This window comes from Pleuronectes platessa, chromosome 11 (genome assembly GCF_947347685.1).
Source record: "Pleuronectes platessa chromosome 11, fPlePla1.1, whole genome shotgun sequence".
Lineage (NCBI taxonomy): Eukaryota > Metazoa > Chordata > Actinopteri > Pleuronectiformes > Pleuronectidae > Pleuronectes > Pleuronectes platessa.
Genome location: NC_070636.1, coordinates 3,050,130 through 3,071,871, shown reverse-complemented (window position 1 = coordinate 3,071,871; position 21,742 = coordinate 3,050,130). Strand labels below are relative to the sequence as shown.

At 45.0% G+C, this 21,742-nt stretch overlaps 1 protein-coding gene across 1 annotated transcript in view; it reads right to left on the bottom strand.

Moving 5' to 3' along the window:
- LOC128451004 (attractin) overlaps positions 1-11,556 on the bottom strand; it is a 30,122-nt gene extending 18,566 nt beyond the window's left edge. Inside the window, exons 1-2 of the mRNA XM_053434774.1 lie at positions 11,454-11,556; positions 6,244-6,470 (exon numbers count right to left, since the gene is read on the bottom strand). Of these exons, the coding sequence (XP_053290749.1) occupies positions 6,244-6,470; positions 11,454-11,556 (330 nt within the window). The remainder of the gene's footprint in view (positions 1-6,243; positions 6,471-11,453) is intronic.
- Between the last annotated feature and the right edge of the window lie 10,186 nt (positions 11,557-21,742).

Here is a 21,742-nt window from a genome sequence, read left to right as displayed (position 1 = left end):
AAACTTCTGCCCTGAATAAAATAGAGGGTCTGAAAAAATCTCTATCGGTGCCGCAGTCGAATAATAAAGGAAAAGAGATATTCTGTCCCGCGGCAAGAAGAGTGAATGTTTAGAGCGATGCCACTATTACAGTATTTTGCATCATGATGTATCAGCCCTTCCCTCCATGCTGCTGGTGGATCCCTGCTCTAATTAGCCTGCTCACTCACATCCACTCCACAAATGTGTTTTTATCACACACGTGTGTTACAGGCCTCGGTGAACTGACAGTGACACCTGTAGCTGCTCCCTGTTCTATGACCCAGTGTCTCCACATCTCAAAGATGAACAACAGAATGAAAAGTTAAGGAGAAAAGTCGCTCAGAAAGAATTTAGAATATTGTGAAGACTCTTATCAGACATAAAATGTTATAAAACCTTTATGGAAAAAATAGATTTTAACCATAAACTTGATATCTACGAATATAAAGTAAACAAATATAACAAAATGTGGAGAACTTGGATTATGCATCTTGCATTTCACTTTTTACTTCACTTTTTATATATTTTATTTATTATATATATTTTATTTGGATATGTTTATGTCTAAATAAATGTTACTTTGTATAAATATTAGAAAAAGGGAGTAAATAAGAAGTAAATAGTGAGTAAATATATATTGTTTATTTTTATTGCTTTTCTTATGTGTGTTGTATTTATTGTGTTTTTATGTTTCTATGTTCATTGCATGCACCAATAACCAGAGCAAATTCCTTAAGGTGTAAACCTTCTTTGCAATAAATACTTACTGATTCTGATTAAGAAAATATAATTACTGTAAAATGTCACATACATTTCTGCATTATTTGTTTTCCTATACGTCTGCGTGAGGCTCATATTGGACGAACACTAGGTCGGCTTCAGACTCAGCTTGTTATCAGTCTGGAAACACAATCAGTAACAGTTCCACTTCATCATCAGTCAAACAATGAATCACATTGTCTTTCCCTGTTTGTAGTCTCTGCTGTAAGTGATCATTACTTTCTGTTTGCACTGTGAACGTCAATGTAAATGTGATATACTTGTGTCAGGTGTGTTAATATGGACGGGGCTGAACTGCTCGTGGGGATGGAAGTGACTCGTGTTTCAAAATGAAGATGAACTGGTGTGGAGTGTATCCTCAGAACGGCCTCTACTTCAGACCTGCTGCTCTCAAACGCTCCAGCAGGAGTGATCCAGCAGCTCTGACAGAGCAGAGGGGCTGATTCTCACTAAGAGGGCCACTGCCTTCCACGGCACAAAATGGCCGCTGTGGTCGGGTTGTGTCCGTGGCCATCTGGCAGCTCGGGCTCCTTCAAAAGGAACCGGCAGGTCTCAAAGGAAGGTTTTAATTAAGACTCAGACAGTACACACACAGACACACAGACACACTTATGCAAACAAATGCACTGCAGACACACGTGGTGGGAAAAACATGAACATGAACACTTTCAAACGCACACGTGTGAGCTCTCAGGTCCACAAACCTGCACCCGTCTCAGCTGGTGTCATGTTGCTACCACATGAAACTTATTTTTACTGGAGTCTTTACATCAACACCTTAAATCTCACACATGCAAATAAACACTGTGAAGAAGAAGCTGCAACCGAACTGTCTGTTCTCAGCCTGAAAGCATTTAAAAAAAAACTTCTACAGCTTAAAAAAAGAAAATGAATAAGTTTGATCATGACACCCTTGATTAATTTACACTTTCCAAAAGCCACGGTGCTTTGAAGGTAAGAACACACTTTACTTTTTAGGGGTTCATTGCAGCTTTTCATAAAGTTAGCAGGCTGTGAATGATGTAAGAGCCTCGTGAAGTGAAGGGGGGGGAGGACAGAGGAGCTGTTCCAAGTAAATAACACAGTCAGGTCTGCAGTCACTGATTCTGTAAATAGGATTTGATGCAGGTTGCCTTTTTGTCTTTTATGGTTATTAACACAGCTCGTAGAATAAATGCTATAGATCTGCTTTGACTAGTTGATCCTCAGTAACTCATAACCTCAAAAAAGTTGATTTCAAGCCCGTTTTTCGGTATAAAAAAAGTTTCACAACGATGTCGACACTTTAGGGATAAAGACTGACAACGACTGCAATAACACAACAAGCTGAACTCCTCCTCAAAGCCCGATGACAAGCGGTCAGGGGAACAAAGCACACGGCTCGGGGCTGAATCCCTCTGACCCTGCGATGCCCTGCACGCAGTGTGAGGGAGGGGAACGTGGGAACTAATCGGATGCAAATGTGTGTCACTGTACGGCTGATGCAAGCACGGGGTAACGTGCAGGAACTGGGTTTGACTGTGGGAAAGAAGCCGGGGGGGCGACAGAGAAACACTTCGGTCCCAGCGTCGAAGAGACAAGCGACTGTAACGAGGGAGAATCGACCTGACGGAGAAAAAAACCTGATTAGCTTTGTGTGTTTGGCTGAAATGTGTGCGTCAAGTTGCGTTAGCGCGGTGTACGTGTGCATGTGAAGACAGATCTGCAGCTGTGTGTATTTCCCCACGAGCAGGACGAGGTAATTACAGTGAGAACGGAAGCTGCACAGCTTCAATGACGAAATCTGAGTTTTATTTACAGAGTACTTCTTGTGCTTCCTCTTCTCATATCGCTCCACATCACAAGCAGCGTGTGAGATAATGAGCAATCTAAAAACAAACCTGAAAAAGGTATATTTATATGTACTTTTGAGCAGTGGAACAATACTTTTAAATACATCTGCACGACTCCTGCTTCAGGCAAAAGAAACGTGTTGATAATGAACCTGATTTGGGTTTTAAGGACCCCCGGGATCCAAAATGTCTTCAGACGTCAGAGTGAAAGAGCTGCAGCGACCACAGTGAAGGACGAAGGCCTCATGAAGAGCATCATTAACACGACTCCCCTCAGACACCTCTCTCTCTCTGTGACAGGACTTCAGTGCAGCCGAGAGAAGACAGATGGATCCTCACGGGAAAGGCCACGTCGTTAAGTCGGCCTCCTGCTGCTTGAACCGGCCATTATGTCCGGATGACATATTTCACTTTGACTTTAAAAAAAATGAAGAAACCACTAAAACCCAATTTGTGTGGAAATTATCTTTACCTCACTCGGATGATTTAATAGCATGAAAATGCAAAAAACTCCAGGTTTCAACAGGACGTGTTTTTTAAAAAGCCGGCTGGGCCATTGATGTAATTCTGATTGGCAGAAGCGACTGTTTGTATTTAATGGGTTTGTCTGACACGTGGGATTATTTATCCAAAAAGGTTCACAGCTCCAGGAATAGATCAGAGTCAGGGCAGCATCTCGACAGCTCGTCTCAGTAGCAGGGATGTTGTTGGTTTTTAAAATACGGATCTGGAATTTACTGTGGTTAAGAAACTTGAACACACCATTTTATTTAAGGAGGCAAAGCCTTAACGTGAAGCTGGTTGAGGTTGAGGGGACTGTTCGGCCTTAGCGGGGGGGTGTGCTGCACTTAGAGGCATTTTACTTTCCTCATCAACTCATCACAGACTTCATCAAACTCTGCTGTCCACAAAAAAAGCTTTCCCAGGTGTTGAGGAGTTAAACATCTGCTTCAAAGTTTCCCGCTGCCCCTGAAACCCTCTTAACAAAGCCCCTGTGCTAATTTTACAGGAAAGGTTGAGGCTGGTCCGCTGAGGCAGTGAGGTGGAGAGAGGGTGGAGTGGCTGCAGGTGAAGGGGGTGAGGGGGGGGGATGAGAGGCGAACAGGGGTCGGGGTCATGACGACACTTTTGGACGAGGTTGCGGCTGAAAACCACTTCAGCTGCTCAGCGAGTGTGAAGAGCAACAAACTAAAGTTCACCTTAAGTGCAACAGTAGTTTGTATGACCTCAGATACAGACACACACACACACATACACACACAAGGCAACACACACACAACCTTTCAGCCACTCATTCTGGACTCATCGGGAAACTCTGATGAAACAACAGGAAGCGACTTCTCAATATGCAGGTCCGAGCCTCAGTCAGTGGAGGACTGAGGACACTGGGACCGTGTCCTACTTCCTGGACAAATAAAATAATAAATAAAATAAAATAAAACTCTGTCACAGCTGCTTTGGACAATGGCAACAAAAGTGAAAGTCCTAAACTGAGCACATCTATTGTGGCTGCTGTCATCTGAGGAGGAATTTAAACCAATCACACGGGGGCTTTGTCAGGAGCTCTCTCTCTCTCTCTCTCTCTCTCTACCCGTCAGCACCGTGGATCCCTGCACGGGTTGTTTTTTTAAAAGTAGGTTAACGTCACTGTCAGTTAAAATCTGCAGCGCCTCACAAAGCCTTTTACGACCTTGAGATTTCTGATGCACAGGTTCAGCTTCAGGTTTACATGTCTCTCTTTAATATTAGTGTTTGAAGATGTCTGAGTTTTACCTACCTACAACTATGTTTTAGCTGTAGTGACTTAAAGGGAGCTTTTTAGGGACTGGAGAAGATATATATATATATATATAAATAAAAGTACATTTACCTTTAAGGCAATTTTAGAAGCATATTCTAGATGTGAATTAAAGCACTTTTCCAGTTCTGTGATGTTGAACTGCAAGATGTTATGAATCTATAAAGAAAAAGGACGACAGGTATGGATATTATTAACTTTATTAATCTCAGCTTTATTTGTTTACCCCAAGTCCCTGATAGATTTATGTATTAATGTCTCTTATTATCGGCGGAGGTGACTTCTTTTGATGTAAAACTACAACCCCTTAGAGAAAAGAAGAAACTGAAGAACAGAGTTTGACCTGTGGCCCTTTTGGAAGCAATCTAAAGTTTCTGTAAGCTTTTCTTTCTACTGGTTAAGGAAGCACACGAGAGCAAACATCCCTGCTCTAGATGTGAAGCTTCCTCAGGCTGTTAGCTCCCACCTGACAGAAATGAGTCTCTACTCTAAAAGGAGGATGTACAGAAGGAAAGAGTAAAGCTCCAGTAAATGAAACCACCGCCTCTCTGCAGCTCGGTTAATTGTTTGCCTTCCACAAACTGATATAATCTCCGTACTGAAGTAATTATCAACAGGACTAATGTATCATCGGCTGATTGAGCAATCTACAACTGCACAGGGCCTGAAGAGAGAGAGAGAAATCAATCCTGCTTTTATCAAGACAGGGTTTCCAAAGAGCAGCAGGTAAACACACACTGGTTTCAGAGTGGAGCCAGACAAAATATAACTGTATCAAGAAGTCCATGCATTTTATCAGTGTTCATTCCTTTGGGTGTTTAAAGCTCATTAAGGCCTCATTTCAGATTGTATCAAATAAAGCAAGAGCTCATAATTAACTCTTAAATAAACTGATTAAAATGTTTTGCTCTTGAAAAAGACTTGAAAGTGAATGATTTGGACATTAAGATAAAATCAATACTTCTCTAAAATTAGGATTTTAAACTCACTACACATTGATTTCATAGCTGCCAAGTTTGCTAAAGATGTAACTAATAGAAGCTTAGGTCTGGACTTAAGTTTAATTAATAAATGATAAATGCATCAATAACTCTAACCCAAACTTTGAGGTGGAAGTACAAACTGTTAACACCGGACCTCACCGAAACTGCTGGTTTTATCATTTTCATGGCAGAATTGATGAGCTTACTTTTTTATTAAAAGTTGAACAAACAGGCTTCTGGCACAACATCAGGATTCAAATTTCAGATATAATTCGCATAAATTAATATATTTTAACAAATATATCCACATATGTACTCTGACCTTTGTGTGTTCAATGCATTTGTTCTTTAATGAGCAAATCTAGAAAGAAATACTTTGATAGTGAGAAAAGGAATGGATCATGGAGAAAGGAGGAGGAGAAAGATAAAGAAGCGTGAAGAACAGGTGAAATCTTTCTGTTCTTTTCATTTAAACCTGTTTTTTGATGGGAAACCTTTATGATTTGGATCAAATGAAAAGATGATTGAGTTCATAAGTTTAAATATATTCTTACGTGAGAGTAAAAACCCATGAACCCTTGTGTGTGATGTCGTGCAGAGCAGTCAGACGGTGTGTTTACCAAAAGGCACCTGAGAGTTTGCAGAGCATCTTTACACTTTCCGGTTCAAACCCTCGATCTTTATAAACTCCACCGACCAGAGAGACGTCAGGAACCGAACAACGAGTTAACAGACACCGAGAGGAGCAGGACCACGAGTCCATGTTTGCCTGGGTGTTAATCCACCGGCCCGAGAGGCCAGAGTCAATATTTGACGTTTCAGGTCTTACCTCTCGTCTCCGGGACGCCCAGCAGCTCTGTTTGATCTTCCAGACCACAGCGGCCACCAGGAGCAGGGACAGGAAGCAGCTGTGGACAGACGGGGAGAGGAGGACATGAGTCAGGAGGAGGACATGAGTCAGGAGGAGGACATGAGTCAGGATGAGGACATGAGTCAGGAGGAGGAATCCAGCAACGAGGAGAACCTGAGGTGTGATCTGTGGTAAAAGGTGCTTGACTGTGGATGTGAAGAAATTAAATCAACTAAAACTGAATTTTCTCTGGTAAACTCTGCATGTCTCATCTCATCTCATACCAACCCACTGTCCATCCCTTTACTGGCTATACTGGCCCCGTGCACATACTTTTACCTTTTACCAATTCATATTCTTATATATTTATATATATATTTTGTTGTTTTTATATTTATATATATAAATCCACTCCAGCAGCACAAGAACACTTTCATTCTAGACTCTGACACAATCACATCATTGCATTCTGTACCATAGGGTCAGACCCATTCATGTACCTGTATCTGCAATGCTCTACCTATGTATATATATATTTATTATATTATATTATACTGCATTACATTGCATATTGCAATCTGACACTGTTCACTGTCTTGCATTTCACTTTTTACTTAACTTTTTATATCTTTTATCTATTATATATTTTTATTAAGATACGTTTATGTCTAAATAAATGTTACTTTGTATAAATATTAGCGAAAGGGAGTAAATAAGAATTAAATAGTGAGTAAATATATATTGTTTCTTTTTATTGCTTTTCTTATGTGTGTTGTATTTATATTGTTTTTATGTTCATTGTTTGCACCAATAACCAGAGCAAATTCCTTGTAGGTGTAAACCTACTTGGCAATAAATACTTTCTGATTCTGATTCTGATTTATGTATGTCGGTTAAGTGTATAAGTGTATAAACTACTGGATGACCTAAATGTCCCACGGGATTAATAAAGTATCCATCCATCTATCTATCTATCTATCCATCCATCTATCTATTCAGGTGTTTCTGGTCGGACGGTGTTTGAGAGACACGGTGGTTACAGCCAACATGGATCTATATTTAATGAGCCACAGGTCTGAAGCTTGAGGACCGGCCTTCGTTTTTTGTTTGTCTTCTGATTAAAAAGTCATAAGCTGCTGCTCCGACATCACAGGAATCAATTAAGGTCACTTTGACAAATCACAGCAGTTTCACCTGCATATCAAATAATACTAAACAGGATAGAATCAACACTTACAAGATATTAATACGTTATTACAGTAGCGACAAGTTTTTTCAAACCAGAAACTGTTGGAGACACTCGACAAGATGTGATCACATACACAATCAATGCAACACACATCTCCACAGTTGTGTAACATGAGAAACCAGAGGGTGATGTCACTGCTTCACAAGATAAAGAAGTGTTAGAAGGTGAGAGACAGAAGAAGCAGCTGTTGAGGGAGGAAGGTGACGATTGTGTTGTGGGTCCCACATCGTTGTTCTGTCACTGTCATGTCAGACACAGACACGCCCCCTTTGTCCTGCGTCTCACCTGCTTATATAATCATCATGAATTATATATCTTAAAGTTTTCTCAACACATCTTAGTTTAACTTTGAATAAACCTGCCATCTCCACCGCAGTCGAAAGAATGGGAAGTAACTTTTGCAGCTGGAGACAGTTATCACTTAATATCAGGTAACATAGAATTCAGAGAACTACACAATGCATCCAATTGGACTATAGACAGGATCTAAAGCTTGAAGCTGTTGGTTGAGGATGTTTGAAAATACACAACCCATACACCCCCCCCCCCCCCCCCGCCTCTCGTCAAAGCTCCGCCCCCGAAAAAACACATGGATGTGCACTGACAACTGCCAGAGGTCGACCTCTCCGTGACTCGCCCCGGCTTCAGAGGTGTGTGTCTCTCCGAGTGAGGATCATGTGCAGTGAGAACATGTTCGGTTGCACAAAGGCACGCAGGCAGGCAGGTGAACCAGAGAAACACGAGTTCATTACAGGCCTGTGAGAGCCAGAGACACCGGCTCCATTTCCCCTGAGGACTTAGGCTTGTGTAGATTAACCAATAATTGTGATATTGGTATTTGCTTCTCACTTTCCACGAGTAACTTAGAGGTTCAGAACCCACGACTGCTTCCTGTCTCAGCTTTAGATGCATTCACAAACATATCAATCTATTTAGAATGAGGTTTCGGTACAGCTCCACAGTTTTGACATTAAGTTGTCATTGGTGTTTGTCGTCTTGATTTATATTCTCGCACTGTGGGAATTGTTATATATATATATTTATTTTTTGCCTTCTCTATTTCCAGTGTTTTCCACATTTGAGCAGATAAAATATACAAGAAATCAAACCCTGAGTGTTCTTTGCACTCTTCACAGAATCGCCTTGAGGGATGACATGTCTTGGAGAGGTTGTTTGTTAGTGTCACAGTGTGTGTGTGTGTGTGTGTGTGTGTGTGTGTGTGTGTGTGTGTGTGTGAGTCTCTCGAGTGTGAGAGTTTTCCAGGGCTCACTTCACTTCCCCTGAATGCTTTCACACTTCCACTTCGGAAGTTGTGTCGAAGAAAAACGCAAAAATAAAAACAAAGACTCAGTGTGTGTCTGTGTGTGTGTGTGTGTGTGTGTATGTGTGAGTGCACAAATACATCAGAGACAACATCTCCTGCGATCTCGACTTCATTCCCTGACTGTCACGCCTTTCGCTGATTTCCTGTCAGCGTTCCTGTCGCTGTCTGGCCCCTGCTCCCCCCCCCCCCCCCCCTGTATTTCAGCTCACATGAGGTTTGGCAAGTGGCTGCTGATGAGCAAAGTATCAGCAGTGTGATGGGAAAATGCCTCAGGACCAGTGATCCAAACATCCATTCCAGCAAAACCATCAAGTCAGAAAAGTGAAACTTGCACATTTGAAGTTGTGTGTCGCCTCAGTTTTGATGTGTCGGCATAAAAACACAAAGTTGCCTCCAAAACTAGACAACGAACTTGTGACACAATACGACTAAATGAATTATTGATGCTGGTCTTAGGGGGGGTTAGGGTTAGTGTGTGTGTGTGTGTGTGTGGGGGGGGGGGGGGGTAAAGAACTATTAATATGGACGATAGAGAGGCTTTTAATTTCTATTCTAAAAAGCTGTCTGCGTTTGAAATTCCCTGTTTTTAACTTTCAATAACAAGTGTTGCGTCATAGTTTTTTCATTTAAAAGGTAGATTGAGTGTTTGTTATGTTAAATGTTGTGTTAACTCGATTGATTTGACTTGTTGGTGCTTTCTAATGAGCTAAAAGGTTTTATGTTATCAACAGAGAAACCTTACTGGCAGAACAAAGTACAGTATTATTCATTGTTTATGGTAATTTGTAGATTAAATCCAGTTCTGAGTGACAGCTCCCACTCGAGTGCTGCATGTGACCACCTGGAGAGACCAGTGGGTATAATGGTTTCCTCTCTGATTGACTTCTGTGAACGTTCACCCACGCCGAGGCAAACTGTCGGCTTTGTGTTTTCCCAAATCACTTTTTCCTTCATTGTGTGAGCACGACTTTTCTTTAATGTTATCTAAGATCACAGGAACAAAGCGTGTTTACTCTCTTTCAGGAGGTTAGACGTGGATTTAATTAGAAACTCCACGTTGAAGCCTAATTCCGGTGAGACCCCCCCCAACAGATGTTTCTCCAAAGTTTCACCACTTTGTTTCAAACTAAAAGCCTCGGCCCCGTTTGAACAGGGGCCGAGAACACGCCGCCCCCCCCGTGTGACTCCTTCAAGTGCCATCCATTCACAAGTCCCCTTATCTCGCCCGGCTGAGGAGGACTCCTAAGCGATGCATCCGTTCAGCCATCGTATTGATCTGTCTTCCTGCTCGCTGGTTAAAGAGCGACACGGTGCTGATGAATGAGGCACGTGAATAGAGATCAGCCTCTACATGTCATGCCTCTGGTTCCAGAACCGCCGACGTGCTATGTGAGGTCAACCGTGACGGAGGGAACTGATGACTCAGCGAAAAAAACCGGGTCTTCTCAAAGGGCATCATGGAGGGAGCCTTCGAGAACAGAGACACAGAGAAACGTGGACGGTGATGGTGAAAGACGGAGAGATAAAGACAGATAGGAAATGAGATCGTGGAGGCTCGAGTCAGAACGGGGGGGGGGGATGAAGACAGAGAGCGGAGGACAAAGGGAGAGGGACTCGAGGACAAAGAGGAGACGATGCAGATGGAAGCCGACAGAGCGCTTCACTTGATCTCAACCTCCACAAGGGAAACAGGCCCAGTTACTCAGGCTTCAGCCCCCCCCTCGTTTGAAGAGCCATGGCCACACACCGACAGGAAGACAAGTACTGAGTGTGATAAACGTTCCTGACGCCACGATCGAGTGGGAGGAGTTAAAAGAAGAACAACGAGGAACAGACCACAGATCTGCTGGAGACGCTGGAGCGAACAGTTCAGAGGACATGGATCAGATCCATTAACAGTCACAGTAAACATGTGTTTACTCTGAGGTCCTGTTCAGACCTGGAGTTACAATCTGTCCCGAGAGATCTGATCACAAATGTTCAGCTCCCACTTTGTCTGTTCTCACTTAATATTAAAAGGCTAACCAGAAGGTCGGCAGTTCGATTCCCAGTCTCCCACATTCTGCAACGCCGAAGTGTCCCTGGGCATGATACTGAACATTGAACTTGCTTTTAAAAAGACAAGAAAAGAAACTCAACAGTATTTATTTACAGTCCATTTGTTGCCAACTGGTGAAAATGTTAATAAACGCCAGTAAGTCATTTCTCTGTAGAGATCCATGCAGCTTCCTGCAGCCTGCAGGGCTCCAGCAGCCAACGCTCTGTGAACAGATCCATCTCCATCTCACTCCAGCCTGTGATCGAGCACATTCTGGTTTTTCATGCTTCTTTTTAAACCAGGACTGAGAAAAAGAGAACAAGTCGACCAAAAGTGCCCTGACGCCATTTTCCAGTTGGGATGCATTTGTTATGAAAGAGCCCGAAGGCGTGAGTCCATGTAGGGCGTCAGGATGCTGAGAGAAAAGGAGCCTCCATCTTGTTTGTGAGGTTTCTTTGAGGTGATCCAGTTGAAAACCTCAGAAAGGCTCTGGTGTCTTCACCGTGTCGAGCAGCCGACCACATGGAGCCGGACTCCTCACCCTGGTGGAGCTGTAGGACTCCGACAGACGCCATCACCACAAAGATAGAACAGCCAGTTGGTGGGAGAGAAGATCTGCCGGACACCGAACACGTTGTTCTTTTGGTTTGTCTTTCCTTTGGATGAAGCGTTGGCCGACATCCTGCCGGTCCCTCTGTCAGATGAAAACACCATGTGGGCGCTGAGGCGAGAATCTTAACGCCAAAATCAACTTTGTTAAAAAAAAACGTTTCCCTCCGTCTTCTCCGATGTCTTGTAACACGGATCCAAATGAGGAGTTTCACCCACTGGTCCTCGGAGGATGGTTTTATATTCGTAAACACAGAAATTGTCATGAATGTCATTACTACTGTGATTGAAGTGGGACCCTGCTTACATGCAGCCATGTGCCCAATTTAATGCTCTTCTGAACAACGGATAAATAATGTTTCTGATCCGAATCTGAGACGGGAAACATCTGTGCTCTCTCTGCTGTGCAAGGAACTTTGTACAGTAGTGACAGAGGCAGAAATGCAAATCTGTACAGTCTAAATAACGATGAGGCCAAAGACTATAGACACGATCATTTTAATGGACTGTAAAATAAAGATGGACGACATGACAGGGTTCTTCTGTCCGGGGTGAAAGAGAAACAACACGAGAAGCTGCAGTGGCTAAAATCTAAATCTGATCCAGTCATAAACAAAATATGAATAAAATCTTAAACCAAGAGAAAAGTGATAGATTTAATTCCAGATGAGACTTTTTGAGAGTCGATCTATTCACTAGAATTGATTTCTACTTTGATGGTAACTATTCTTTCTTTATAAAAAGAGAAGAAAACGTCTCATTCTAGTTCCCAGATGTGGTTTCACATTCAGGAGGCCCTCTGGTGTTTTCATGGTAAACAATCACAGTTAGGAGAAGGACTTCAGGCCGAGAGTTTCCTCCAGGCCAAACAAACACACAAAGTTCCTTATTGAAGGAACCTGTGATGTTTACTTTAGTTGATGCTGCTGATGCTGCTCAGTTTATTCCCACAGCGCTGCCACTGCTCCTCCCTCTGCAGTGGCCACAAACAAATATATATATATATAACTAACATGGAGGATCTCTGCTCATCAATCTACGTTGCTTCAAATAAAGATATATCAAGGCGTTTTAGCCTAAGATGTTCTTTTGTTCCTGTCATTGTAATTGATATTTAACTTAATTTGTTCCATTGAAGAAGAGTAATTTGGTTTTCTTGCTATGGTTTGATTCTTTAACTATGAATCCAGGAAAACACATGTTTTGTCTGAGCCGCTCACTCGTCTTCCCCCCCGGTGCATCACATGTCCCACGTATGACAAAGCAACTGAACACGAGCCAATCAAATATTTATGAACCATGTCCGAAGTTGCAGGTTTATAAATAAATCTGTTTGTTTCCGTGTCCGTCCGAAGTGTTAGGACCAGCTCTGGAGTGAGAGAGTGTTGTGTCCACGGGGGGGGGGGGGGGGGGGGGTGGGCTCTCACGTGTCGCCGGCCAACCGACAGCAGAACAACAGCCACAGGGCAAACGCCAACAGACCGGCTCTGTGGTCCACAGCCAGCTGAACACCGATCCCACCGCCCGCCGCTGGCTCCTCCTCCGCGGTGAGAAATTAGAACTCACTCAGCAGCCGAGTGGCGTTTCATTTTCACAGCGGCTGAGAGGTTTGTCTGGTGAATCACAGACTAACTCGTAGGTTCCACTCTGTCATTAAAGCCTGCAGCAGCACGGGGGGGGTGGTCAACTTGAGAGAAGTCCGACCCACATGAGAGAAAAGCTCAATTAATACAAATTTCTATACACAGTTTAAAAACGTGCTTCTCTCTCAACAGGAAAGTGTGAGTAGATTTTCTGTTTGCATTTTAAAGCCTCTTAACTACAGACTGGCAGGTTAACAGTGAAGATAGAAGCACATCCTGTCGACTTTAACATTTTGTCTTTGAAACCGACTTGTTCCAAACACTCCTTGTGTTAAATTCATAGATTCCAAGTTAATACAACTTCCCTTTGACAGTTATAATTTACCCTCTGACAACTTGTTGAGATGAACTTAAACCTGCAGCTCTTTTACTTTCAACTAAAGTGCAACTAAATAATCGTTACTCGTTCTACACCAATTCTCACACTGCAGCTGCAATGACACTATTCACCAGTAGGAGGACGGGGACCTTGATTAATGTTTGTTGGGAGAACGCTGCCTCGTCTCAGATGTAATCTCTGGAAAGAAGAAGAAGAAGAAGCAGTGACAAAACTAAACGATTAAACAAAGCTCCAGTTCTCTGACCCGGAAATCAATTAACTAAAAAAAAAGAAGAAGGGCCCCTTGTTAAAAGTCTGTCTATCAGCCCAGTGCACGAGGAGTCCAGAGGCATCGTATGGTTTCCAGTGAACATTTGATTCTGTTTGTACAACCTGTCAAAACTTATTTCAACAGAAGCGAGAGAGAGAGAGAGAGAGAGAGAGAGAGAGAGAGAGAGAGAGAGAGAGAGAGAGAGAGAGAGAGAGAGAGAGAGCTAGTGGATCGGAGTGGGAATGAAAAACTCGGCCTCCCTCTCGGGGCCTCCCTCTCAGGACCCCTCCCCCCCCCCCCCAGGAGTGCGTTAAGGCACCCTTCACCTCCCTGGTCTCTCCTCCCCGCTCATTACAGGTGAGGAAGAGGAGGAGGTGGAGCAGAGAGTGGACGCATGCAGTCGAACCTCCTGATCTGACTCATTCATTATTAACCGGACGCAGGGCAGCTTTCAGCTCCTCGTGGGCCTATCAGGGAGAAGATATAGCCGCGAGGCACATCGTGCACTCTCGCTATCTGTTCCATCTTCCACTCGCCGAGGCTCCTCGCCGATGACCTGACAATGAGGTCAGATACAAAGATGGAGTGCTAAAGAGAGCTCGAGCGGGGAGAAGAAGAAGAAGAGAGGATTAAAACGGGAGATGGGGCGAGAGGCAAAAGGAGAAGGGGTTAAGAGCGAGGGAGGATTGGAAGGAGACGAGAGAAGATGGAGAGGGGAAAAAAAAGAGCGAGATAGGAAAAAAATATATATGAGAAAATGGATATAGGCTGGGCTACAGATGGAGCGAGTGAGGGGGGGGGGGGGCAGAGATTCACAGAGGAAGAGACAGAAGAACAAAGCTGAAGAAACGAGGAGATTCTGGCACAGCACCTGCGGCAGCCCCTGCTGAGTGCCCAGGGAGGCCCCTTAGGACCGGCAGGCAGGGCTCGAACGTGTGTGTGGAGTATCGCTCTGCCGCTCACCCCCCCCCTCACTCAGGTGTCTCTGGGGGGCGAGAGAGAGCGAGAGAGAGAGAGAGCGAGAGAGAAACCGAGAGAGGGTCTGCTGTCAGTCAACGCCACGAGGAGCAGGCTGAGGGCAAACGCAGCGCCGAGTGTTTCTGTGCGTTTGAAATGAATCTCGGGTGAATTGTGTGTTTGAACACGAGGGAATATTTTAACAAACAGAGGGGAGGCAGAGGACAGAGGACAGAGGAGAGAGGACAGAGGAGAGAGGAGCTGCAACTAACAACTCTCTGCAACTTCTGATTCGGTAAAATGGAGGAGTGGGATGTTTTTCTACAGGCTGTGAACAACCAGTTCTTCAGCAGGAAGATATATGAGGGAGATTAAATTTTTCTTATCTTTCAGCTGTGTCCCTTTGTCTCTTTGTTTGTTAGGACGGGAAATGGGTCAAAAAGGAACCTGGACGATTTCAGTCGTTATCACAAAAAGCTCTGGAACACCTCCCGTCTTCTATGTGAACGGCTCCTCTTTACAAACCTGATATATCTGTGTTTTCAAAATATCATCATCACCATTCGCTGGCTGTGAATTTCCCCAAAGGGCTTCACAGGAAAAGTTCTTGGAAACATTCAGAGCGATGGACTTTGTGTATTTCACCTCCAGCCACTCTGGAGACTTCCAGGAGAATGTCTGGACTCCAGTGTTTGTCTGAAAGCAGCTTATGAGCAATTTGGTTCGGATCCAAACACAAAATGCAGGTGTGCTGGATTTAAATGGAGTCTCATAATGGGTCTGCTGGGCCTTGGCGGAGGCTCTCGCCCCGAGTGCAGTGATATTAAATTGGACACAGAGCTGCTCAGGACGCTCGGACACTCACAGCTCCCTCATCTCTTCTTTAGATATAAACACGTTTAAGGGACTCGACCTTTCGGAGTGTTGAAGCCGGAGAGCCTCTCACTCTGACAGCTGGATGAAGTCACAGCTCCTCTACCCGGCATCCTGCTGTCAATCACCCGTCAGCCTGCCTGTCTCCGCTGCTTGATGCTCATGAGGGCAGATGTTTGTGTACAAACAGGGAGACGGCACAAGTCACGGTCGGGGGTCAATGTCACTTTGCTTCTCAACTATCCACGCTGATGGATCTGTTTCCCCCGATTTAGAGCCCGGGAGGGAAGAAGCTCCGAGCTCGATAATGAATCGGCTAAGAACCAAACTCCCCCGGGGCCGATGGTTCAGAATGATCCGTGGTTTGTAAACGGGTTAGAATTTAAACTGACATTTGGAATTGATTTTATTGAGCCGACCACCTACTCGTGCTCTCATGTGGTGCGAGGCTTTACAGAGGGAGTAGAGTAAGACCCCTTCACTGTGTGTGTGTCTGTGTGTGTGTGTCTGTGAAGGACAATCACACAGCTCAGAGGGCACACAGCTCCACTGAGTGCCCAGCTGCCTCCCATGTTTAAATAAAGCGGTTTTCCCGAGCGCGTTGGTCTAAAACCTGCAGATGTGTTTAGGAGGCTGAGAAGTAACACAATGATCACGACAACAGAATTATTCATGTTCTGTTGCAGGCCACTTCCAGCTGACAAAATATGCATGAGTTGCCACTTGGTTGTCCTCAGAGCCCCCGGGGCCGGCACACAGCGCTGTGTGGCCTCGGTAGGTGTGGGTCTGTGTGTGTGTGTGTGTGTGTGTGTGTGTGAGGATCGCTGTGCAAACATATTTCACAGCAACTGGGCTTTTACTTTTGTCTACGTTGTCGGTCAGGAGCCAAAACATCGGTTCAAAATGGCAACAGTTTTTCAGAAGGACACTAATCCGTGCACTTGAGTAAATTCAACCAGCCAGGATGGGGAGGACGGAAGGCAACAGCCTGAGACAAGTCAGCCAGAAGGAATCTTCTTTAACAGATCGGAGCGATGTCCACTTCATCCTGAACCAGTTCTCAAAGGACACGTGGAGCTGATGGTGAAATCTGTTTCTGTGCTTTCACACCGGGTCCATTTGAGGGATTTGACTCAAACAACAAAGCAACTGGAACTTGAGAATGGTGGAAATAAATCCTTTAACAATGGTTTAAGTAATTGAGGAAGTAAGACACTGTGTCTGCCTTCTTTTTCTAAATACACTTTGTTTTCAGGTGGAGGTGGAAGTATTCGAGGCAGATATCTCAAATGTTCGATGTCTCAACCAGGGAGGGGGGGGGGGGGCAGTTATCTTTATCAACCTGCTCTATAACCTAGAGCAAACACCCAGCTGTGAAAATCTATGATGCAACTGCTGCGTCGTTAAACTGAGGCAGAGAGGGGGGGAGAGTAGAGGGAGGCTGAGGAAGGATGAGGCCGACACATATGACTGGGATGCTGACTCGTGAGATGGGGGGGGTGGTGACACTAATCACCTCTCAGCTCTAACAAGGTAAATGGTTCAAACCAAGGTCAGTGAGCGTTATCATCCCACCGCTGCTCGCTCTCTGCTGCCCCTGCTGGTGGCTCTCAGGCTCTGACAGGGATCAGGAACCACCGTCAGGTCGAGTCTCACAACCTGAAGGTTTAAAGAACCTGTGACCTGTCGACTACAATGAGGCCAAAACAGCTCAAACTTTCCCCTGTGATGTTCCTCTGAGCTCAAACTTCTCTTTTTTCTCAGGAGAGAAACCTGACGTCTGGTGATTCATTCACGTCGTCAAATCCCAGACAGCACAGAGCCAGACGTGGCCCAGGGCGGCAACCTTCTGCTGGCCCGTCTTTTAATGCCTCTGCCTGCCCCCCCACCCCCCAAGTAAATCACATCCTCCTCTGTTCAAACAGGAACAGGAGGATAAATCACCAATCATTTTAAATACACCCGGCAAAAGTGAGAGAGTTATGATTTCCCAGATTTTAATGATTCATGTCAAAGAGGATGACATTTAAAAAAGACGGTGTTGAGACAGACGTGAGCTGTGTGTAGGTCAGTTGTCGTCTGTGGCTCATAACTCTACTGACAAAGGCTGGGTTTGCTCTCAGTGATTTGAAAGAGGCTGACGACTCTTCACCGACGACTCTTCACTGTTCATCAACAAATCCAACAAACAGACCAAATTAATAAAGACCAGAGTTCATCCATCGATACAGACCGACTCCTGTCCCCTGGGGATTCAGTTAGAGAATTGTATCAGCTACTCATTCCAGAAGGTAAAGGACTTCTGTCTCATCAAAGTCAATGTCCTCTGATTCTCTAGTTTGGGGTTCTCCCTACTGACAGATGATGGAGGTTTCAGGGTTCCATGGATTGAGCATCAAGCTGCACCCGGCGTCACCACAGAGGATAAAAACAGCCTCTTCCAAACCGGCCGGCACTGAACTCATCACTTTAGAGTGTGAGGATAGGGACTCAAGGATGACGAGTGACATTTTGAGGTGCCGAACACTGCCGGCATCGGGGGTTTATGTCCCACTGGGACCAGTCCGGCACTCAAAATACACAGCGAGTACTCCTGCAGAATGGAAGTGCCCACCAAAAAGGCCCCGGTTATTTTTAATACCAGCCGTCACGAGGCTCAGCTGTGACACAGAGGTACTCTCTGGGAGGAAGCAGAACTTTTTCTGGGACATTGCGTCTCGCTGCTGTATCGACTGTCAGGAGGTTGAGTCAACTTTGTCTTTCCAAGTAAACGCCACGGAGGACGGGTACGTGGTCAGTGTTCAGGAACAGCTGTTCAGAAAGTGTCCTCCTTCCGCTGCTTTGATGTGTACATCAGAAAACAGGAATAAACACAGGTCCCAGAACAGCGACCTGGGACCAGCTGCAGGTGAGGAGGAGGAGGACGGTGTCTCAAAGACGGACGGTTTTATCACTGCAGAGAAAAGCTTGTTCCTTTCATGGAAATGTTAGTTCCATCAAAACATGACATGTCTCTTCTATTCCCCACGAGACTCCAACAGAACTCACTGCTGCACAGGAATATCTGCCCTCGGCTAAAAGGGACATTCAAGTATTCTTAAGTAATTTGGTTTATTCCATATTCACGTATCATTAATTCTCCAACACGTGCACAGATGTAACCTCTGCAGGGTTGAGCATCACTTTCACATGCACCTTCTGCAAAGCTGCTGCTGAACCTTTGATTCATAAACAGGATCAACTAATAAGAAAACAGGAAAATAGTTCCTGTTGTTAAAGGAAAAGTTAAAGAGATGACGTCTGAAGTCAGAATTCAAACTGAGCCACAGCTGCAGAAATATCTCCATGACACATATGTCCCAGAATGCAGTGTAACAAAAGATGCTTATCGTGATAGCTCTCTTTAGCCTCCCCCCCCCCCCCCCCCATCCAGCAGTTTGGACTTATGCAGCCAAGAAATTTGTCAATCAGGTCAACGCCGACTTCAAAGGGTTCTTTCTTCCACATCAGCCAAGTTTAAGATTACAAACATGACAGTTTGAGCAGAAATAAATACATAAGTAAAAGAATGTACTTTCAATGCATTTTCCAAAAGTGTTTTTTTGGGGAAGTTTGATCAGGGCTTTTTTTTCCAGGCCTGGAGGAAAACTTTCAATTTGCTCCGACACTCCGACTGGACTGGATGTGAAGAAAAAAAAGTGTTAATTCAACGTGAGTCTGAGGTGAGGAAGTGCTGCATTGCTGGATGTGAATATGTTAATGCGTCTGTTTGCTGTGAAACGTGATGTTTAATGCGTCATTTATTGCATTGTGGCTGGAAAAGTCATGTGGGGATATCTGTGCTGGTGCTGCAGATAACAGGAAGGCACCACCTTCATCTGTCCCCACAGGGAACATGGCACAGGGAGGGGAGGGAGGAGGGAGGGAGGGAGGGAGCGAGGGAGAGCGAGATTAAGACACAGAGAAAGTCTGAGAGAAGAAGAGCAAACAGTTTTTCGCATTAATTAGCATCCCTCTCCTCCCCCGCAACACAAACAATGCAGCACCCAGAAGAGCCAGAAGCAAACAGGGACGAGGCTGCGAGCTCGCTGACTTCAGGTCTGCACTCATCTGTGCACACATGAAACAGGACGGAGCAGTGGGATTAAGAGCAAGTCACCGAAAACAAGGGAGGGAGGGGGGGGACGGAACGAGGGAGACGGAGGGAGGGAGATGGAGAGCCAGAGATGAAAGAGGAACGATAGGATGAGAGCACAAACAGGGAGGGAGAGAGGGGAGGGAAAAGCAGGGGATGGAAGAGGAAGAGGAAGGAATAAAAAGGGAAATGATGAGTGAAGGAGGGACAGGGAGGGAGGTGCAGGAAGGTAATAAACAACAGAAGGAGCTGAAGGAGGAAGGAGAACACTGGATGAAGCAGAGAAGAGAGAGGAGGTTTGCTCTGCGTGTTCATCCCGTGACGCAGACGCCTGCTCTGAGTGCTGACATGCAAACATTCAAACGCTGACGCATGTGAATAAACATACAATCATCACAGGGCGAGCGACTGCAGGGGAGGCATTTGTATGCGGGGGGGGGGGGGGGGGGGGGGAGAAGAGCGAGGGCTGGATAACAGCACAACCGCTTTTTAAATGCTGAATCCCGACCAAATGAGACCGCAGTCAGGAGGGTGAGTTGAGCTCCTGTTACCGATAGCACCACCGCGTCGGCAAGAGACCGGGTATCGAACAATACAAGAGAGAGAGAGAGAGAGAGAGAGAGAGAGAGAGAGAGAACCCCTTCAAAACCAGCCCCATCAGAACCGCCCTCCTTCAGGGGGAAATGCAGGGACAAGACAAACTCCCCCCCCCCCACACACACAAACACAACACACACACATACAAACATGGGAGGATACTCAGGAGGAATAAACACACACGTGTGCAGTCGAGCATGCGAGGGACATGCTTGTGTACTCAACTCTTTGGTCCTGCTCATTTTTTTCCAAATCGATAACACATTACTGAGGTTCCTGAAGGAGAGAGACACAGCCCGGGGGGGGGGGGGGGGGGGGGGGGTGTCATTCATCACCAGAGCGCCACGCAGCTCTGCCAACCATTTATTTTTAAATGTGTGTGAACGCATACGTCTCCGTGTCATCACATGTCATCCTCACTTTAACACGGGAGGGAAACACAAGGAGAGAGCTGGCGTCAAAGTGAGGCGGCCATATTGTCTGACAGAACGCTGATCCTGGATCCGTCCACAAAGACTCAGATTATGTTTTGATCCGTGTCTTCAAATGGTGCCAGTGTTTTTTTTTTTGTTTTTTTAAACATCACACGTACCGAACAGTTTCTGCAGATGGAGACGTGTGAGACATCAAAGCTGCTCCAAAAATGTTTCTACACCAACAAAGGACGACAGGACGATTCTGTTGGAGCCGACTCGGCAGTTTCCTTCAGCTCAGGGACGTTTGAGTGTTTTCAGCTCATTGTTCTGATTTGACGACATTTTTTAAATAGCTTTTTATGACAAAAATCCAATTCTACAATCCATCGGTTGGTTACTTACCGAAGATACTACGAATGAGAAACGGTGACTAGTAAGACGGGGGGGGGGGTGTGATCAGATCTCATTTCCTCACATGCAAAGACACACAGACGTCTTTTCTGTTCACAGGGGACAAATTATGCTTTTAGGCAATTCCATCACACCCACACATCAATGTGCATGAGTGAGCTTTACAATGAAGCAAGATTTTACTCAATTAAAAAAAAAAATCAATATGTGGTATTCCATGTTGATATCGTGGAGGAGGATAAATCAATGTATTTAATGGGAAACTGGGACAGAAATAGGTTTGAACTGGAACTGGTCAGAGGAGTTGGTCCTTTAATGTGTGGACCAGGACACATCTGGATTCACACAGCCCTGGTCCCTGTAAACCTGGAATATGTTTCTGAGTGATCAGATGTAAAATAAGTACAACATGCCCCCCTCCCCCCCACTCCATGGCTGTAAATTCTCACCATATTATCCTGCTGTTTTCTCACATGAGCTCACTTGGACATGTGGACATGTGGACATTTTACCAGGGGACTGGTCCTGAACATGTCAGGAAAGTGTTGGGAGTTCTGTGTGTTGACAAATCCTGCGTCTCAGTGAATCAGGGCTTCTTCAGGTGGGTTGTTTTGTAGATAATGTCGCTCTGTGTCG